Here is a 21,287-nt window from a genome sequence, read left to right as displayed (position 1 = left end):
TCAACGCAGAAAACAGGTCAGCTTTTGGATGTGAAGACATTCGACAAAAGCAACGAGGTGGAGCGATAGACAGCTGATGTAGTAAAAATAAGAGATTAACACAACCAACCAAAAAAAATTGTGACCTAGAGCAGAAATTTATTATAGTTCCGATCAAGAAGAAAAAAGTTTAGAAAAAAAATTCCTCAAAAAAAAAAAGGTACAGATGTGATATGCCCCCCCCCCCCCCCCCATTTGGCGACAGCCGATTTTTTGCACAAAATTGAAATATTTTTCTCGCCAATGAGGCGATAAAGTTTTAAGCATGGCATCCCTGGTGAAACTAACCTGTGGTTGGCAACGCGAAGGCAAACTTGTTCGAACTTGTTTACTTGGGTTCTTTACTTGGTTTTACGCAGGAGAGATACGTGTTGTTTTGTGCAATATACCTTACAGGAATGCTTATTTTGTGTTAGTTTAGATTCAGTAGTTGTGTTTTGAAGTAAAAACATTAGAAAATGCCAGTTTCTTCAAACTTGAAGGTTAATTAAAAGCTAACTCCAACGTGGTGTGTATCTGTAACGTGCCATTGTCATATGATGTATTGTTTTAGACTGAGTGTGAATATTCATACCACATAAAAAGGTAAGTTCTTTATTTTAGAATTCAAAAAAAACCTCTTACTTCCGAAATTCTTTGTTTTTACAAATCCTTGAGGGGTTCTTGTAGTTTTTAACTTTATTTTTACTGTATGTAAATTAATTTTACAGAAATAGTACAGTTATTTTGTTCTAAAAGTTAATTCTTATCGATGCCACGAATTATTTAGACATTCTATTAACGTGCCTCCTTTAGGTACTGAATTTTATGTTAACAATTGAAAGTTCTTTCGGTTGTACTCTTAAAAATGCTGAATTTTATTAATAAATCTGCACAATAATGGTGCATATTTCACACTTAAAACTGTGTCATTATTGTACACTGAACGGAAGGAGCCACCCTTGGGTGTCTCCATGAAAATATACATAACTGTGACCATACTCCAACTGTAATGTATATTAACAGTCGGAGGGATAACGGACCGAGCGGAGCGAGGTCCTGGCGAGCCAGAGGTCTCATAATACTTTCGTAATGAGACCGAGGCAGGGCCGGCGAGCCGAGGTCTCATTACGAAAGTACTATGAGACCAAGGGCTCGTATCCCGGAGAAATGATGAAAAAAAAAATTAATGCATTAATTTCGACTTGTAATTAATACAATAATTTATTTCATTGTATTTTAATATGTTTACAAAAAACCCCGGCCCTGTACATTTTTGAAGCATATATTCGTGATGTTTTTTGTTGTGCTTTTTATGTTGTTTTTTATATATATTGTGTTCTGAAGTGCTTTGATCATGTTTTTTTATCTGATTTTTTCCTGTTGGCGCTAAAAAAAGCATCGCTAAGAACGATGTATGACATATGTCGTCATACATCGTTTTCTTGGCGACGCTTTCTTGGCGCCAACAGGAAAAAGTCGCCAAGGGTGGGGTATATCACATCAGTTCCAAAAAAAAAAATCTAAAAGCAATAAATTTCTTCATTGTAAATGAAACCGCTGACTACAAAAAAGCAGTAAATCTTAAAATTTATTTAGCGAATCAATCGTAAGATTCAGAAAAAGACAGAAACAGAACCGAATGAAGAAAAAAAACAATTGAAATTAGTTGATAAACGAACAAAACATTTACGCAGATCACTAAAAAGTAATAACAGTTCACAAAAACTAGAGAACATTACAAAAAATGAAAGCGAAACTAAAGAAAAATACGGAATCGGTTAACGATCGTTAACTAAATTAGACCGATTCCTCAGAATGTGGTAATATTCCGAAAGATCAATATCTCACGAAATTGTACTTTTTCGGACAATAATATCAAATGAGTGATTTAAATCTGAACACAAAACTGACAGTGCGAAAGTTCGTATTATTTGTATTCGTAGCATAGAAGCAACGGGACAAGCTGCCTAAAAACTACATGCTCAGTTTATGCATAAAACAAGTTGTTTTTCTCATCGTCATACATAATAAAAGATTTTTTTTTTTATCTTGTAATTAAATTTGAACATACAGCGAGAAGAAATGTGCTTCTAATATTTTCCAATTTAACATTATTGCTACTCCAATTCGATCTTTTACGGTAGTACATTAGACGTGACATTAATATTGAACAACTAAAAATGTCATGGATTTTAAATAAAAATAAGTTATTAGTCCTCAATTAAAGAAAAACAAATAGAAATTTAGGTAACTCGCAGAAGTACAAAGAACAACCAATACTGACGCACTAACGTCAGTAACTTCTTTAAAAAAGCGCGAAATCGAAATAAAATATTTATTCAGAAAAATAGAATTAACGTAATTACTTTGATTAAATTAAAAATGTCTATTTGTTTAGCAATTTTGACAAATGCGCTTTGCTGGATCCAATTGGATAAACAACTAAGTTTAAGATTTAAAAACATATAACTCCTCTGTCAAAAATCAAAATATTTCATGATTAAAAATGGACAGATGAATTACCATTGCTTTTATTAATTTTTAAAGAGCAGTGAATCAAAATTAAATTATTAATACAAAAGATTGAAACACGTAAGCACGTATGTCTATAGATTTAACTTTTTAGCATTTAGTTAAAAAGGATTATTGGGTCAAAACATAGTTCGAAAACGATCTTTTAGATTTCCATGGAACAAAATATAAAATTTCGATGAACATATATTTTTTCTTTCTTGCATGTGGAGTAATTTTAGCCAAAAGCGTAAGAGCTTAAATGAAAATTCTAGACAAAATACTAAAAATTAAGTCTAAATTTACATGTAAGATCACTAGCAATGTTTTAAGAAAATCGAAGTGTAAAAATCCGTTTTATTCAGAAAAAAAACTCTCGCAGGATTACATTTAACAATATATACAGCATCTGTTACAGCTAAAGATCGAAATTAGAGAATGTCAACACTTTCCGCTGATTCACCAGAAATATTCGGTCTTTCGCTATATACATAGCAAATAAATAAATAACACAAACAATTTTTAGTCAAATAGCAATTTAAATGAACTAGTTTAAAATAAATGTTTTCCCGAAACTAGTTGCTTCTGTTTTCACTACTCTTTAAAAAGAACGATCAACTGACATTTTCTAAAAAATTAACTAACAATCATAACTTACCGTAAAACGGCCGCAGTGAGCAATATTCGCTCGCTGTCCCACAGTTTTCTGAAGCAAGATCTAATTTACAGCACATAGAAAACAGCAGTTAAAATCATTCAACGTTTGGTCCGAAACCAAAATGTCAAGTTCGCAAAATACCGCTACAAGCACAAAACGCGCGGCGGCGGCACCACAGATCGCAACACGGCACAAAACTTTTCACGCATAGTACACAGCTGGAACACAACTTTTCTACTTCCACTACTTAGCAATGCTCGTCTGTAACTGTGGCCTGGGATGAATTGCGGGAAGGGGTGTTCGCGGTTGAACGCCACCTAGCGGCAATGTAGCACAACAGGGTAGAAACTGACAATGCGGGATGAAGAAATTAAGTTATTGACAAGCGGCGTTTCGCAGGCTGTTTGAAAAGCGTACCGAAGTTGGGGATTTCGATTTCGCCTTTTTCCCAAGAATTTTGTAATATCCGATACTGGGAAAATTACGTGGAATCTTATTTACATTTTCATTTGAGCAAAGAATTCTTTTTTAATATTAAATTTTTGAAGGAAAGTATTTTTGCACTTTATGGAAAACTAAATAATTTTGAGTAGTAGAGCGTTTCTCTTCTGAACGAATTGCTGAGGTCGATCTATTTGCGTCATTAAAATTCGACTTTCAGAACTTTCTATTTGTTTCTTAATTTCAGGATTATAGCTTTTAACTGCTCTACACAAAAAAGTGTACAAAAACAAACATCAGAGAAAAAAACTCGACGTGAAATCAGTGGCGTAGCTACTGTTTCTGCCGCCCGGGGCGGCTCCTCTATTTGCCGCCCTTTCAATAAGACATTGCTAATAAATCGATTAAACCATCGAAAATTATTGAATTTGACAAGGAGTCGAAAGGAGAAACAAAACTACCAATGTATTCACTTGTTTTGTATAGCTTGTAAAATGAACAAACTAAATCCAGAGTACTTCCATTGCGATGTTCTAAGCGATTGCCCACCCATGGGCAGCGATCCACAAGTGGGCAACAGACGACCTGATACTGGACCATGGTCTCTGATTGGTAACCTAAACGTTTAAGATGAATCTTGTAATCCAATATATTAATATTTTCGGGACAATTGACTAGTAAGGTGCGTCGTCACTCACAGGTTTCCTTTATCTCATTTGTAGCGAATAAGGTAGACTTTTCATAAATGTGTCATAACTTTCTCCCTATAACTGGAGAATCAGAATTGAATCAGAAATCCGCTGAAGAAAGCTACCTTTAAAATTGAAGGGGAGAATTTTCGTTAGTTAAACTGTCGTGTGATCAGAGTCTAAAATCACTTTTAAAAACAACATAATTGGTCTCGTTCCAATTTAATTTGTTTGCCATTACAATATTATTATTTTTATTTATTTTATTTGTTTATCTATTTATTTATTTATTGTTTTACATTGAATATTTCAGCGGCATTTTATTCAAACTGAAATTTTCATCTTTTATTAGCAGTTTAAAATACAAATTGTTGTTCAGTTATTTTTATTATTTTTTTTCTTTCTTTATTTATTTTTATTTATTTATTTATTTATATATTTTTCCCCCGAAAAGGGGCAGACTAGAAACATAAAGAGGCGACTAATTAATATGCTCTTACTCGCCACTTAAGACCAGGGAAACTTTTTTCCAATTTTTCATCCTTAAAACAGAACAATTTCCAAAACCGTAGCACAAGTGTGCAGGGGCGGATCCAGAAATTTTTGTAAGTGGGGTCAAGTTTCAATGGCCAGCGTTATACCTCCTATATAAAGAATATTAGTTAAGCAGGGGTGCTTATCCCCACCCAAGGGTGCTGGCGCACCCCCTCATTTGCTATGGAGCATCCCCCCTACCCCTTACATTTTTCTATGTATCCTATTCTATTCCCTCAAATTTTCATCAAAATCATGTTTCTTTAGACAGACACGCTAGTCACGTTACCGTAAGCTATGCCTATATGAAATTGCAGCTATAAAAGAGATAGAAAAAGCACACACAACACACACATGAAATATGTGGTTTGAGGTGGAAGCGTGCTCTGAAAAAACGTCAAGCTTATTAGAGAAGAATGTTCTTTTAAAAATGAACAATAAACTCAAAACAGTAAAAGCCCTGTAAACAAACCCACGGTCAATCTTTTATTTTGAATTATGACGCTTTGAAAAGAAATACCTTATAAGAACCAAGCAAAACAAAGTTAACATTGGGCCCATATAACCTTTTCGGCTCTAAAAAATTGAAATTTAATAATAATCATAGTGAAATTCTTCTCACAGGAGGGGTAGAGACAGCTGGCCCTTTGACTGTCCCCTAAATCCGCCCTTGAGTGAACGCAATTTTCATTACAATATTTTAACTTCCCGTGTGGCTTTTTGGTGACTCACAGTTTGAGAAATTAAGTTATTTTCATCTAAAACTCAGTTTTTTAAAACTAAAACTGAGCTTGAAACGAGAGAGAAAGATGAAACAAATCACTTAGTACTAAGTTCAGCGGAACCGGGTCTTTGATCGTGAGACAGCGCGATTTTTTCCTGTTTTATGTTCGGCATCATCGTGCTGTAAGTGAGGACGCAATCATACAGTCTGATAGTTTCTGGACACCCATATCAGATGCGAAAACACCTTGGCTACGAGGAAGTTACATAAATTTGTTCACCTGTGTCTGCGTTGCAGTGGAAGTTGATGCTATAGAACAGAGCCGAAACGGATATAAGACATTTTTTTCAGAGGCAAATCACTCTCCATGACGCTATTGAAAGTATAGGATTATATTAATAGCAAAAGCAAAGCCGATCAATTGCTACACCGATCAAAATAACTGAGATAAGTTTAGCAAAAGTAAGCTTACAAAAAACTTTTAACTATTGATAAATGGAAAATTTACTCAGTTTCGGGAACAAAGCAGAAACGGAAACAAGGGGGGCAATAAATACAAATCACTTTCTATGACGTTATTGAAAGCATTGGATTATATTAATCACAAAATCAAAGCTAATTATTTTGCCGATCCTAGATAATTTAGGCAAAACTGAACTGACGAAATAAGCTTTAAACGACTGATAAATGCGAAATCTGCTCAGTTTCGACATTTGCAAAATTTGTTCAGACAGCTATAAAAACAAATGTCTGTCCAATTTTTAACTATAAATAAATGCGAAATTTGCTCAGTTCCGATCTTTGCGAAATTTTGCTCAGTCTGCTATAAAGACAAATCACTTGCCATGGCGTTATTGAAAGTACTGGATTAAATTATTTACAAATTCCAAGCGAATTTTAACATCAATCTAATAACTTGGATGATTTAGGCAAGGGTAAACTTACAAAAAAGCTTTTCAGATAAATGTGAAATTTGTTCGGTTTCAGGAGCAAAGTGTTAACCCCGACGAAGATCGAAGTAAAGAAGTAATAGTTTTAAAGTGGACTGGACAGTAGTGAGACACCAGTTCCTTTTTTCTCTGCTCCAAAACCACCGAGTTGTTACAGGGTTGCGGAGTCGTAGTAAACGAGTCGGAGTTGAGGATCGAAAGTTTTTTAAGTTCCAAGAGTCCGAGTCGGATTCGGTCATATTCCCTCAAAAACTGCAACTCTGCCAATGCTTGCGGAGTCGAATTCGGACTGATTTTTGGATAAAAGAGTCGGATTCTGAGTCAGAATCGGGGTCGGTCGTTTTCCGCTCGACTCCGCAACCCTGGTTAGTTAATTATTCAATGTCATATAAAGACTCTTGGGGTTCAACTAAGGACATTTAATATTTAAATTAAATAAGAAAAATAAAAAACGACTCGCTTTAATGGATAAATTAACCAAAACAATTAAGCGCAATTTTAAGCTCTTGAGCTTTAAAACTTATTTAGCTTTGCTTTTAATGAACGAAAATTTGATTACTAGCTTAATTGAAACAGCTTCCGTGACTTTTTTATACCATGATGAAGTTTCGAGTACTATATTTTAGAAACCTTTAAATGTTGCGTCCTCAAATTAAGCATTTCCTAACTCTGTATTACAATTTTTATTTTATTATTTTTTTAATCGCATTATAAATGAAAGAAAGGTTTCCTTCAAATGAAAAAAAAAATGTGCTACAGTATTTTAGGGAGTAAACATCTGAGAAATTATTTATAATTTTTTTGCAAAAGACATAAAAAGAAAAGAAACGAAAAAAGAAAGGAGCAAAAATTAAAATTAAAATTTTCCCCTAGTGTTAAGGATAATTTCATTTTTAACTAACTAATTAATCATTCATGTGCTTGAAAAATGTATTTAAGCCATTTGCAATATAGATATTCGCTTTCGGACGCTTTTGGAGCAGGGGCGGCAAATAGGGGGTGCGAGAGGGGGCGGTTGCACCCCCAAATTTTTCACTAAGAATAGTAAAAAATGGGAAAATTCAATTTAGATAACTTAGAAAATCATTTGCCTGAATTTTCAGAACAGAAAAAACTGATGTAGGATAAGTGTTTGCCTTAACTAAAGAAGTAATCTCTTCATATGGGCTAAATATTTCAAAATTGAGTAATCTATGTAATGATGGTGCATCTTGCCCGTACAGTGTAGAGACTGCGCAATTTTTACGCGTAAATTCCATGTCATTTTACATAAATTTTTATGCTCATATTATAACTGAATGTTTAGCTGGTAAGTGTTCATTGATGCCATGTACTAGAAACACATTTTAGCAACTCGGTGTATCATATGCTTTAATGGAAACTTTTTGTAAAGATATGTTATTTTTGAAAAACATCCCACATCAAAAAATACTTTAACATCAACAAATGCATCTTGAGGCTCTTTACTTGACCATCTCTGAGTGACACAAGATGGTCTTCAAGAGTTATAAAAGCCCCCTGGAAGAATTACTGGAAAGCAACCTTTTCATTGATAAAAATTTGATGTCATTTTAATATGTATGCCTTTGTTTGAATTTTTTGTTTATTTTATTTATACTGTGGAGCGTTTTTTTGATAAATGCTACACTCTATCATAAAAATTTTTATTCACTAATCTTAGTTCTTGGATTGACAATTGAAACTCTTAGCAATTTTCGCACTAATGCATACTTGAACCAGGTGTAGAACTTTGTGACAGAACTAATAACAGCTTTTACTGTATGCCAATGTAGAAGAGGTGACAAATCCCAGATGAAATTTTAGTCAAAATATTAAATCAATATTCTGAATAAACTGATCAATTCATTTTCTCAAGAAATTGAGACAGGATTTAATGAGATATATTTATTATTGGTCTTAAGTTCAATATTATGTAGGTCGGTTATAGAAAGCGAAAAAGAAAATATTACACTTATAAGTAATAGCATGAAGGAAGAGGAATTGTACTGTGAATTGTGACTATACTTTTTAATGACACAAAATAAATACTAGCCCATTTAACAAGCTTTCTTGGTTATTTTAAAGAGAGGAATCTAAAGGAAACGTGCTTCTTGACATAACTTTGTTGCTTCCATTGTTTTTTGACTGTTTCAATCAGGTCAGTCATTTGAAAGATGACTTTCGTGATTAAATTGAAAAACCAACGTAAATACAGTAAATTTACACAAAAATACAGCATATAGCTATTTCAAGGCTAAAATAATGAAGCCTCTTCATCGATGTAAAAAACTCCGCATACAACTAGAACGTTGTAGGAGAACTGAACGTCAACCAATTTTTACTTTTGTGCCTCAGGAGGTGAGAGAATTGCCTTGGAAGCTCAATGAGGCAAAGCAAGACCTTCCTCTTTAGCTGTATTGGCAATAAATTAAGTCATTGGGTATTAACTATAGTTACAAAATTTTTTGTGCTTCCTGACTCCAAAAATAGCAGATCAAAACTTTACTAAAAAATAAAAACTAGTACAGAGATATTTTGTGAGATAACTTATAACAAAATTAATTTAAAGCTTCGGTACCAAATCTTTAATTGTTCTTTACAAACCTAATTATTCTTAACATTAAAACCATTTAATCATCAGTTCTTTTTAACCAATATGTATTTTATACCGTACTGAGGAAATTCATGTTCAAGAAACTCGACTCCCCAAACGAAATGCTGAAATGCCGCCCCTGTTTTGGAGCGTTCTCAAAAATTCTCAACTTTTATTTTTAATGTAGTGCAAGTTGTGTTGTGCAATTACACTTCATTTCTGCATTTGTAATTTTAAAATATCAGAGTTACTCAATAGCTGAAGTATTTTTGTAGTTATTTCCTTTTTTAAATAAATTATTATTATTATTATTTTAAATCTTAGACATTTAACATAAATTAACCTGATAACAATAAACGTGAAATGTTGGTAACAGTTAGGGTGAATTGTAACGGAATTCTTATTTTTTAGAAATTAAAACAGAGAAATAAAGAAAAAAAATATTGAAAAATTGAAAATTGTTACGCTTTTAACTCACAGGGTAATACGATCACACACGATAATATTTATTTTCATTTCAATTCTCTTTGTGGGAAGGAGACAATGTTAAAAGGGAAGAATATATCTCCGGGGTTGTGTTGACTACAATTCTTCCATAGCACTGATAAATTGCTATCTAGATCGTAATTTGTCTGATACGGTAACTTAGTTTTGGGGTTATCGGAGAAAAATCTGCTTTTCCGACAAACAACATCCACAAATCCCACATGAGTCAACCGCTTCCTATGGACACTATGGACCTGCGTAACCTTATCGAATCTCTTCCAGCCGTCCAGAGAGGGTCAGTTGACAAAGATGGGCGACGACAGCACCCAAAGACGTGGGACATCGTAGAGGACACGGGGACGGGCCATCGAGCTCAGACCGCCACTTCCAACAAGGCCAACAAAGGATGGAGGACTTGAAAAAAAGAAAGAAAAAAGTGGACCTCCTCGAATGGGAATGTGCGGTTTTCAGATGAAAGGAGTTCGAGTGCCTTTGTGCGCCACCCAGCTTTGTGCTTAGGAGAATAATCGCTAGGCTAAAGGAGATTGATTCGGATAGAGCTTAGCTTACAGACCGCGACTAAAGGATTGCTACGAAATCAAATGAGCTTTTGGTACAGAAGATGCCTACTGTGGATATGGTCGGGGTATTTTTCAACTTCAAGGGAAGCGTGAAAGTCCAATTATTCTCCATAAGTGAAAGTGTTGACAGTCCATTTTCATTTTTTCGCCTTGGAGACACATATTTTTAGGTCTGATTAATGTCAAAATTATACGGCTGTGGTCATATGCAAAGTTTTATGTTCCTGAAAGTGAAATGGATGCCCAGAGAATTACATAAACACGGAAGGAAGGTTTTTTTTTTTTTTTTTTTTTGCAACAACACGTGAAGAAAAAGAACAGGATTTTTTTTTTTTTTTTTGAAAACTATACTATATGGACAAAAAATGATTGGAAAATAGATAAATGTTTGACGAGTAGCCGGTGAGAACATATTCATTTTATCGTCATAGGCGATGTTTCAAAACAAAAAAAGAAGTGCAAAAAATGATCTATCATTGAGAACTTTTAAAAATGTATTGTAATCCATAAACATTAGAAGTGTGAAACTTGTGTACATTTATACATTGCTTATATTTTATAAGCACGTATGTACTATATACTAAAGAAATTTTTGAAGTATTAAAATGCCGCTTGTGCCGTTAATAAAAAAGCAGCTTGAGAGAAAATAGCATCTTTAGTATTTATTCTTCACGCAAATTTGCATTTTTTTTTATTTATTTATTTATTTTTTTTCATCTTCATAAAAGTTGCGCTGCCATTCTAAACTATATGATCGAGGTACGGCAAATACCGGGCACCAGGTGACTAAATAAGAACTTAGCGAATAGTTGTTTCACCACAAAAATCTTTCAGAATGCATGTTAAACTGCATTTTCCAAAAATTCGGAAGACTAATCTGCTGGCGTCTAAGATATAAAAACTTAGGTTGGTTTTGGTATATGATCATATGACCATGTAAAATTTATGTTGTATATTTTTATCAGCCAACTTAAACTTTTTAACACTCGAGTACAAATATTTTGGCGTTTTTTTCTTTCTTTTTTTTGTAAATAGGCCTTCTTCTTTAAAAAAATAGGTAGTAAAAGTTTTTAACGTCCCTATGTATTATTTCAATTTATGTATTTACAAACAGAGAAAACGTTACCTCACTCAAAAGCTTATCTATAATAGTTTAAGGAAAAACTTATGTAAATACAATAATAAATTCTTTCTACCAAGATTATCGAAAAAGTACCCCTATGTTTGACTTATACGCTCTCAAAAGACAAACTCCAATTCCGGTAAAAAAAAAAAAATTCAGGAGATTCAATCTTTTTGGGGAGACTAACTCCATCAATTGGAACCTTTTGATCCATACTCCATCTAAAATCTTTGCTTTTACGAAGCAAAAATTACTTTTTCAAAGAACAGACAAAACCGAGAAGATTGAACAGGTGGATCGCTACCGGCATGAAGCTAATCGAGTTTTCGAGCTCCAAAACCGAACACTTCCTTTCTCTACCCGATATTCGAAAATTTTCGAAAATCGGCCCGGGGGCGACGCATTCAAGTCTGCATTCATTCGATACTTTCCCAGTGACACAGCTCCGTATGTCTCTTTCTTTCTTTTTACATGTTTCTTGACCGACACACAGTGACAAGCATGTATTGTGGAGACGTTCTTTTTTAGAACCACTAGTACTTGTTTTTAAATACACGTACATTTTTTCCCCTTAAAGATAATATTTTTAAGGTTGATATGATTAATTCAAAATACAAAGAAAACATTTTTTTTTGCAAAAATAATTCACAAAGTTAAATGTAATTGTTAAAAAATTTGCACGAAATATAATTGCAAAAAATAATTCACACTTGTTTCGGAGTTACAAGGAACAGTTTTATCAATGAGTGAAGTTATGTGAGCTTCGGGAAAAAATCATCCGAGTCACATCTGTATATATTGATTAACTGACACATTAACGAATAAGTTTTTGAGCAGAATAATGCATAATTATTTGCACATTGCAAACAAAACATTGAAAAAAGAATTTATTTACATGTTTATAAATGCAGTATTTTATCTGAATAATGTGTCATTTTGTACACATAAAAAAATAAAGCAATTGTTGCCACAGAAGTGATTCACAAAGTTAAAGTAAAACTTACTCTTCATTTTTTGTAAAAAGAATTATAGACATAACAGATTCAACTTTAATCTTTATGTAAAAATAAGAACAATTAGTTTTTTATACAGATTTTGTACATATTTTTATTGTCAGTAAAAATATTAAGGGAAATTGTAGAGGGAGTCACATTGGTCACGTAGTGTGAGTCACATATAAAATGTCATGTTACAAACTAATAACTAATTATTTATTTCACTAATCTAGGAACAATATAAAATTAAAGTAATATCATTACAAGTTACACACAACCACCTAAAAAAAAATCTCAGCAGAGAAAAAAAACAGGCGTTTTTGTACTTAATACAATCTATCACTTCCTTTTTGTGTTGTGTGAGTCACATTTGAGCTTTATCCATATACACAGAATATACAATGAAGGGGATGAAACTTAATGGCTAGGAATAGGATGTATAAATCAAAAGTCAATCAATGTAAAACAACTGGTAAATCACAATTTTTTGTCATGTCAGTATTTTAATGGTCATCTTAAGATTCAGGTTTAGCTCACTAGTAGAGTATGTCACGTATGGAATTAGCCTATAACGAATTGATTTAAGTACAAAATTGCAAAAATAATTCACTCACTTGTTTCGGAGTTACAAAGAACCCTTTTATCAATGCATAATGACATGCAAGTTTCGGAATGAAAATTATCCGAGTCACCAACACCTGTGTACATTGATCAAGTGTTGTGAACACATTGTTTTTTTTTTCAGATTCACTATGCATATCATCATGGATATGTATTTTTACTGCCCATTTATTGACTCTAGTAAGTCTTTGAATGACGGGGGGAGGGGGCAGGTAGGCAGGGGTGTGATGCACAGAAGTTTTGGGGTCCGTCACAAATGACTTTCCGCCCCCCTCCATATTTTTTACTCCTATATCTCACGCCTGGTTTTAAAAACATTGGGCCCCCTTCAGGCTCCAGCTCGGGACGACAAGTGTCCCTCCACCCCCCCCCCCCCTGTGTACGCCCCTGCAGGTAGGTGAAGCAAAAGATACACATTCCCAATCGCAAAATTCTACGTTACGATTGATAAATTTAAACTTTTTAATTTTCAATGTATCAATTATTTTACTCATGTTTGACTATTTATTTTTGCTTTTTATAGAAAGTATAGGAGAGAACAGATAAAGAGTTGGTCGTGTATTCGAAACCAAAATCTTTCATCTTAGGCATGGAAAACTAAAATGAAATGAAATGAAATGAGTAATAACAGTAATCATGGAAACAGTCGAAGCTCTCGTCGGAACTCGCACCCCACCCGTTCATTTTTTGAATATTCTGATTGCTTTTTGACCGCGCGGAAAGCCTGCGCAGGTGCACAGTTCTTGTCGGCTTTTTCCTTAACAACTTTTACTATCATCTGTAATTTAATTTCTACCGGTAGCATTAATGACTGGGTCCTAAGAAATTAAATTTCGTGAGAACCGTTGACCGTTCATCAACGCAGAATACGCCCCCAACTCCCGTACTCCGGATATAAAGAAAAGATTCGTAGATGGACTGGGTGAGGGTGAGGTAACGAAGGAATCTCTCACAGCGCAACAAGTATTCAATACAAATGTCCTCGAAGGAGTTTTTTGCTTCATGGTGGTCCTTTTTTTATGCAAAGAGAAATTAAATTTCTCGATTCATCTGGAATATGAGAAAAAAAAAAAAAAAAAACAAATTTGAAAGTACCCGCTCATGTCTTGGAGAACTTGGATCCAAGGACTTTTTACGTCTGTGTGCCGGCGCCGGCGCAATTCCATTTAATTAAAGGGGGAGATTTGATTAAAAGAGAGGTACGGTTCATTTCTTAAAACGTGTTTTCTTTTGATTTGCTTGCGTAAATTACTGTGCCCCCATATAATACATCAGTCCCAAATGCTTGTCTAAATTCGCCGCTGCTTCTAATACCTAAATTTTGAAGTTGAATCTGGGCTCAATTTCAAACAAAAGAAGTGTGAACCCCCTTTAGTTTTTAGAGAGCATTTTAATGCGTAAACAGTCTGAATTCATGGTATTAGTTGAAAAAAATGAATTCTTGACATCTTGAATTCAAGTTATGTTTTTCGCAATCACGAGTATGTGTGTGTGTGTACGTGCAAGTGCGCGCGCGTGTACGTGTGTGTGTGTGTGTAGGATATGGACGGAACCTGGAGATGATGTTCGCCGGAGGAGCAGCATCAAGAGCGGACCACCGATGTGGTATCCCTCCAAAAGTTCACCAACGGTGGCAAAAATAAAATCAAAGGACGGACGAACGGACGCCTAAAACGGCCGAGAGAGAACACTATGTAATTCGTGATTGCTCCAAAAAGAAAAAAAAAAGAGCAAGTGCAGAAGCTAAGCTCCCGTAAACTTCCTTGCAATTAAGCTCTGAGCTGAATACTTCTTTTGTTTCGTTGTCGTAAGTGACTCAAGACTGCTATTTCCGAATTGAATTGATAATTTTAAAGAACTACACAAGGTGCTGAAAAGTGAAATTCTGAAAATGCATTTTTGTATTGTCATTAAATGTGATTTGTAACCCTTCTCAGTTATCGAAATGAGAACAGTTCTGAAGAAATTAGTAAAAGAACAAGATATAAGAAACAGTTTACGGCGGTTAGAGAAGTGTTGTCCATGTTTCTTAAAATATTGTAATTCATATTCCAACAAAAGAACTGCACGGTCCAAGTGTTTTTATTTTAACGGGAGAAAATCTGTTCTTGTATTTTACTCTGGCTGGGGAGGTGGGGGGGGAGTGGATTTTTTCACTACAACTCAACGTTTCTTTTAAAGATCTCCCTTTATGTAATTAAATGCATCGTTTTCTGTAATAATTTGCATTATTCAAGCGATAATTCTATTTCTTAAATCTCTCCTCCCCCGCCTTTGGAATTCGAGAGGATTCGAGCGCTTAGATTTGGTTCTGTATCAATTTACCCTTCATATTAGAGAAAACAAAATCAAACTACGTTGTTAAACAAACCTTAATCTTAAAAAATAAATAAGTAAATAAGTAAAAAACCTTTTCATTTGCTGGGTTTTAGTAGTTACTTCCATTAAAATAAACAAGATTGATTTGATCAGCGTGGGCTTGATCTCAATCAGCCTCGAGTTTTTGTCGTGTGCGATTATTTGCATTACATAAAAAACATTGTAAAGGATAGAATGATAGTGGCATGAGTCATCCTAACATATTTTCAAGTTATTGAAGGTTTTGGTGCAAAAACAAATCTTCAATTGGTTTTGTAAAAATGTCTGCAAAAATAAATTTTAATTTCAAAAGAAGGATTTGCATTTAAAATTAGATACTTTTTTATGCATATAATTATGCTTTATTTTTAATGAAAAGTTAGTTGAAACGAATTTTAAACTAATTTTAAATGACTTCCACCATTGTCATTCCAAAATTTACGATGGGTTTACGAAAAAAAAAAATACATACAAATACTGCTATAAAATGAGGGATGCTCTCTCAATCAGAAAATCTAGCTCCTGGTCCAATCAGCGTCTTGAAAACTGTCTTATGCTACTTCTCACGACATCAGCAGTTTCGGTAAGTGGACAATATTCATGTGCTTCTAATGGGCAATATATATTAGTATTTTTTGCCTGATTTATGCAATTAACGCAGGGGTTTCCCCCTCCCCCAGAGCCAATGTTGCACCCTCCCAACTACAGCGAGGAGCTCCCGAAGAACAAGAGCCTCTCCCCCCCCCCCCCCGCCGAGGGAGAAAATACTCCTTACCCTTTTAAAATGTTTAATGATGCAGTCTCTGTCAGCATCCCTTCCCCACAGTTGGGCTTAGTAGAACTAAAGGGGAACCCAAATCCCGGTTGTCCCGATGGAAGGTGACGGGGGGTCTCTGTGACCACCCGAAAATTACCTTATTTGGCTATTTTTGTTTGACGATTTAGCAAAATTATTAATCCTTATTCTTGCAAAATTATCATCATTTGGCGAAATTTGGAGTTCTATTTGTCAAACTGAGAATGTCCTCTCTCTCTCTCTCTCAAAAATTTAAGTTCGGTCCCAAATCCATGATTACCCAGTTTAAAATTTGTGACTTATGCTACTAATGATTCTAACCCGTCCATATGAAAACCTGTTTCGTTTTACATCTGTACTTAGTGACATGTTTTTCAATTAATGTGAGTAAACACAATTAAATCAGATAAAAAAGTCTAATGAATTATGAATGATAGAAGGAAAACACTTTTGAGCAATGCATCCATTTAAAGAACTATCTAAATGAGCCATAAAAATCTAAATAAGTTATTCTGAGAAACGTAAACAAACATTTTGAATTGATGCCTTAAACTACGATTGTCGCTAAAGCGAAAACATCAATGAAAATCGATTGTGCATGTATAAGCGATGAATCACGAAGCAAATGAAGTAACTTTATTAATAAATCTTGCGAAAATGTATTTGATAGAATAAGTGCGTTTGGATTGATGTAAATAAATGTTTTCTAAGTGTTTTCTCTCTCTTTCTCTCTCTCGCACACACTGAAACATGTTCTTTACTATGTTACTTCATATGTGTTGCATGTAAGTTTATTAAATATAGTTACGGTCGCGGAGACGAAAAAAAAAAAAAAGAACGACTCCGACTCCTCAAGGCTCCTTTCAAAGGCTCAGACTCCGATTCTTTTAACCCAAAATCAATTTGTCTCTCACTCTACTATGAACTCGAAGAAAAAATGAGCGACCCCGACTCTTAGAATTTTGCAGCCTCCGACTCCCATGCTGCCGTGAGCAAATAAAGGGCAGTAACTGAATTTTTTTTTGCATTTTTATCATTTATTGTACGCTAGCTTTTCGTACAAGCCTGCTTATTTGGTTTCCGTAGAAAAAAAAAATCGAAAGAAAAAACCGGTTAATTACAACGTTGTTCTGTTGTTAGTATTGAATCCAAACACATTTCCTCAAATATCTCGAAAACTCCTTTCTGCAGATACTGCCATTTACCTGCCAATGGCAGTATACCCCAGTATTGGTTCGACTTCACAGCTCTGATTGCTGTGTAAATTATAAACTTTTCAAAAACGAAAAATGAACACGCATCAAAATTATTTAAGAAACAATGTAGGGGATACTTAAATGAATAGGACAATGAGGTTGAATGAGCTCTAAAGCCCTGTATACTGCTCTGCATTCAGCTGTGAATTCAGGGCTTCAGAATGGGCCACTACTACACTGTCAAAAAAATCCGTCTTTTTACGCTACATTTTCCTTAATTTTTCGACGAAAAATTATCCTCTTCCGGTGAAACGAAAACTTTCTGTGAAATGGGCGCGCGCATGCGCAGTTGACATTTTTACCATTCTAAATTCTACACTTGCCGTGCCGACTGCCCGCCAAAACCAAGACCTGACAACGGCCATGTGTAAAAGTGAATGGAAGTCCTGTGACCTCAAGAAGTACCTTCAATATGAATAATCTAGTTATTGGGTGAGTACTTATTTTAGAGTTTGATTCCAAAAATATGTATTGTTCCTTTTTACTGGAAAGCAGTACGTAATATAGCTTGAAAGAAAAAAAGTTAATTTCGCAGATGAGTAAACGCCGCCATATTTAAATTTGTATACAAAACAAAGCTTCCATTTATATTGAGCAGGAACATAACAGGGCTTATGCAAAGCCAACAAATGTACTTTTATTTGAGTTTACTGAAAAAGGTTAGAAATAAACCTTGGGACTTGTTTGGAAGTCAAATTGTGGTTGAGAGAACGATATTTCAATATTAATAGTATTTACGTAAATTGATTTTACAGTAGCGAGACAATGTTCATTTTGTAAACTTTCCATTAAGCCTTGAGAAAGGTTTTTGTTGAAAAATTTCAATTAAGCAGTGTAATTTCGTTTTATTACAAAGTTGCTTTTGTTGAAAATGATAATACAGATTCGTATGCTAGTCGAGTGATGTTCTTTTTAACCTGGACTATGAAACTTTAACTATATGAAAGAATAAATCTTCGTTTATATTACTTGAAATAATTAATAAATAAGTAGTTTGAACGAACCTTTTAAATTTCTCTATCGATGTAAAATATTTTGCTTGTGTTATGAAATTGAAAATATTCTGTTATCATAGAATTTGATTCTTATTTTCATTTTAAATTCACAGCTCCAGCTCTATAAATTTTGGGTCCCCCTGCTAAAAATCAGTCGGGCCCCTAAACGCCCACTAAGTTGCTCTGCCCGCCCCTCAAAGAGTGATTGTTTTATGTTTTTAACTGCTTCAATGTTTCTACTTAAATTTTGAATTCATTTATTTCAATGTTTTATTTACTTATTATTATTGTTTAACAGTTTTTAACTTGTGTTTAAACGCTTCTGGGTAGCTGTGTGGAGTTTTTATCCTGATTTTTAGAAACTCATTTTACTAATAAGTTATATCAGCAAGGAAACAAGTCTCAAGGCCGTAGCCAGGATATGTTTTCGGGGAGGGACATGGTCGGGGGCAAATGTGGTTCGAGACATGTAATGCAGGAGAAAAATAGCTTTTAAAAAAATATGTTTATTATGTTGTTTGCAAAAATTAAACTAAAATAAAATTAATTTGAATTCTGAAATTTTAAATTCAAATTATGTTTTTCGCAATCACGAGTTGCGATAGGACCCTACTCATTGGTTACTATCCCACTCGCTTGTTTCTAGATACGGTTCCTGGCCCCCCAAGCCTGTCCCTCCTCTTAGACGGTTACGAGTGTATAATATGTGTAGGCTTGTGTGTGTGTATAGACCTGTGTGTATGCACGTTTGCGTGTGTGTATGTGTATGAGCGTGTGTGTGTCTAGGACATGGACGCCACCAATCAGGAGAAGCATCTACCGGGGGCCAGTTACGTCTGCAGAGGACGGTGGGGTTGAAAAATGAACCACAACATCACGGACGGTGAAATGAAAATAATTAGCAATTTTGATTGCTCAATAAAAAAATATTATCAAATAATTATTTTAATTAACAACTTAGTTGATAAATGTCTAATAATTTATATTACACCAGAATTATTCATCAGATAAAAATGATATTTTTGCATAAGATCTCTCACTGCCAGGCCACTATCTGATGACTGCCCAACTCAGCAAAATAAGACTTAAATACGGATGTAAACACATACGGTCTATAATGCATCATACAGTGTTTATTACATGTTCGCTATTACAAATGCTTGCAAGGGGCCTCTTAGAAGAACTTTCGGGCAAAAAAATAAAAAGTCACAATTAAAAAGTAATCTACAATTGACACTTCAAAAAAAAAAAAAAGTGCTTAGAATAATGATTCAAATTCCTCAAAAGAATGCTTTTTTTTAATGATTGATACACATTTTTTTATATTCATTTCCTTAAAAAATTATGTATTAAATTCATTAGTGTAGATAACAAGTATTTAAAAGTTTGAAAGAGGGGGGGGGGGGGAGAATACTTAAAATTGTTTTCTTGAAAACCCAAGTAGTTAACTAAAACTAGATTCTTCAACTTGTTAATTGAAATCTAATCAATTGCAAGAAGCAAGTTTATACAGACATAGTTGTTATTCGTAGAAATTAAAATAAATTAATAAAAAAAAATTTATTTGAATTCTGTCATCTTGAATTCAAATTATGTTTTTCGCAATCACGAGTGTGTGTTTGTATGTGTGTGTGTGTGTGGGGGGGGTATGTGTATGTGTGTAGGCATGTGTGTTTGTGTCTGTGTGCAGTCATGAGTGTGTGGGTAGTTGTGTGTATGAGTGTTTGTGTGCGTGGGGACGGGGTATGTGTATGTGTGTGTAAGCATATGTGTTTGTCTGTGTGCAGGCATGAATGGCAGTTGTGTGTATTTGTGTGTATGTGTAGGTGTCTGTATGCATGCGTGTGTGTATGTGTTTGTGTATGTGTGTATGTGTTTGTGTGTAGGTGTGTATGTATGTGTTTGTGTGTGTGTTGGTGCGTGTGTATGCGTGTGTGTGTAGGATATGGACGCAACCTGGAGACGGTTTTCGCTAGAGGAGCAGCATCGTGAGGCCGGCCGACGCGACGGGTGGTGCTGGCAGAGGGTGGCGCCGCGCCGGTGGGAAAAATGATAGCACGCCAAAAACAGTCAAATGAAAGCAATAAGCAATCAAAAAAAAAAAACTTAAAGGATACAAATGCGTCAACTAGAAGGTAAAATTTTTTGCATCAAAAAACATAAATCCTTTACTTGTTAATTTATTAAAATCGACTAAAATCAAGCATTTAATCAAAAATATTATTGGGTTAAAAATGAGTTTTGATCATGTAAATTTGTTACGTTTCTTATTGATGTTTTAAAAATGTCCTTTTCCCCTCTTTTAAAAGTCTTATTCGTAATAAGAGTCATTAACATTCTGTGATGGACCAAGTTGTTAAAAAAATAAAGACTTCTTTGGAAAAAAATTTAAAAAATGATCCAAAAAATAAATAGATCAGATATAGACATCTTTTATTTAGGTCGAATGCTTTGATTTAAAAAAAAAAGACAAAATAGCTGCTTTGATCTCCCACTTCTTTGATGCTCCAGCCGCCTTACAGGCGGCTAATTAAAAATTATTTTCAGGCTGAGTAAGAGAGTATTTGAATAGATGGAAATGGTTAAGTGAGGATAAAAACGTATGGACATAAAATGTAGGGTCTGGTGGGGTAAAGTGGTCATAAAATCGTAGGTTTTCAACTTAGGTGGATAATAAAAGCAATAAATTCTTTAAACACTTCAACTTTTTTTGTTGTTATTTTACATTGCATTATTAAAGAACACGGTACATTGCATTTCAGGAAAAAAATATTGAATTTAAGTAGTTTTATGACACTTTCATTTCCCTTTGTATTTATGACCACTTTACCCCATGGGATGGGGGAAAGTGGTCATAGCATGGGGTAAAGTGGTCATAGTTTAAAAAAACTGCAAAACCGTTACAAATACCCTAATTTTTGTATATTTCGGTTATTTTTATAGTCACAAGTATAT

At 34.3% G+C, this 21,287-nt stretch overlaps 1 protein-coding gene across 1 annotated transcript in view; it reads right to left on the bottom strand.

Annotated features, from left to right (window-relative positions):
- LOC129218770 (uncharacterized) overlaps positions 1-3,446 on the bottom strand; it is a 184,145-nt gene extending 180,699 nt beyond the window's left edge. The window contains exon 1 of the mRNA XM_054853094.1: positions 3,191-3,446. Coding sequence (XP_054709069.1) covers positions 3,191-3,266 — 76 coding nt within the window. The 5' untranslated portion in view covers positions 3,267-3,446. The remainder of the gene's footprint in view (positions 1-3,190) is intronic.
- Between the last annotated feature and the right edge of the window lie 17,841 nt (positions 3,447-21,287).

The sequence above is a fragment of the Uloborus diversus genome, chromosome 3, assembly GCF_026930045.1.
Source record: "Uloborus diversus isolate 005 chromosome 3, Udiv.v.3.1, whole genome shotgun sequence".
NCBI lineage: Eukaryota > Metazoa > Arthropoda > Arachnida > Araneae > Uloboridae > Uloborus > Uloborus diversus.
This window is presented reverse-complemented; position numbering and strand designations above follow the sequence as displayed.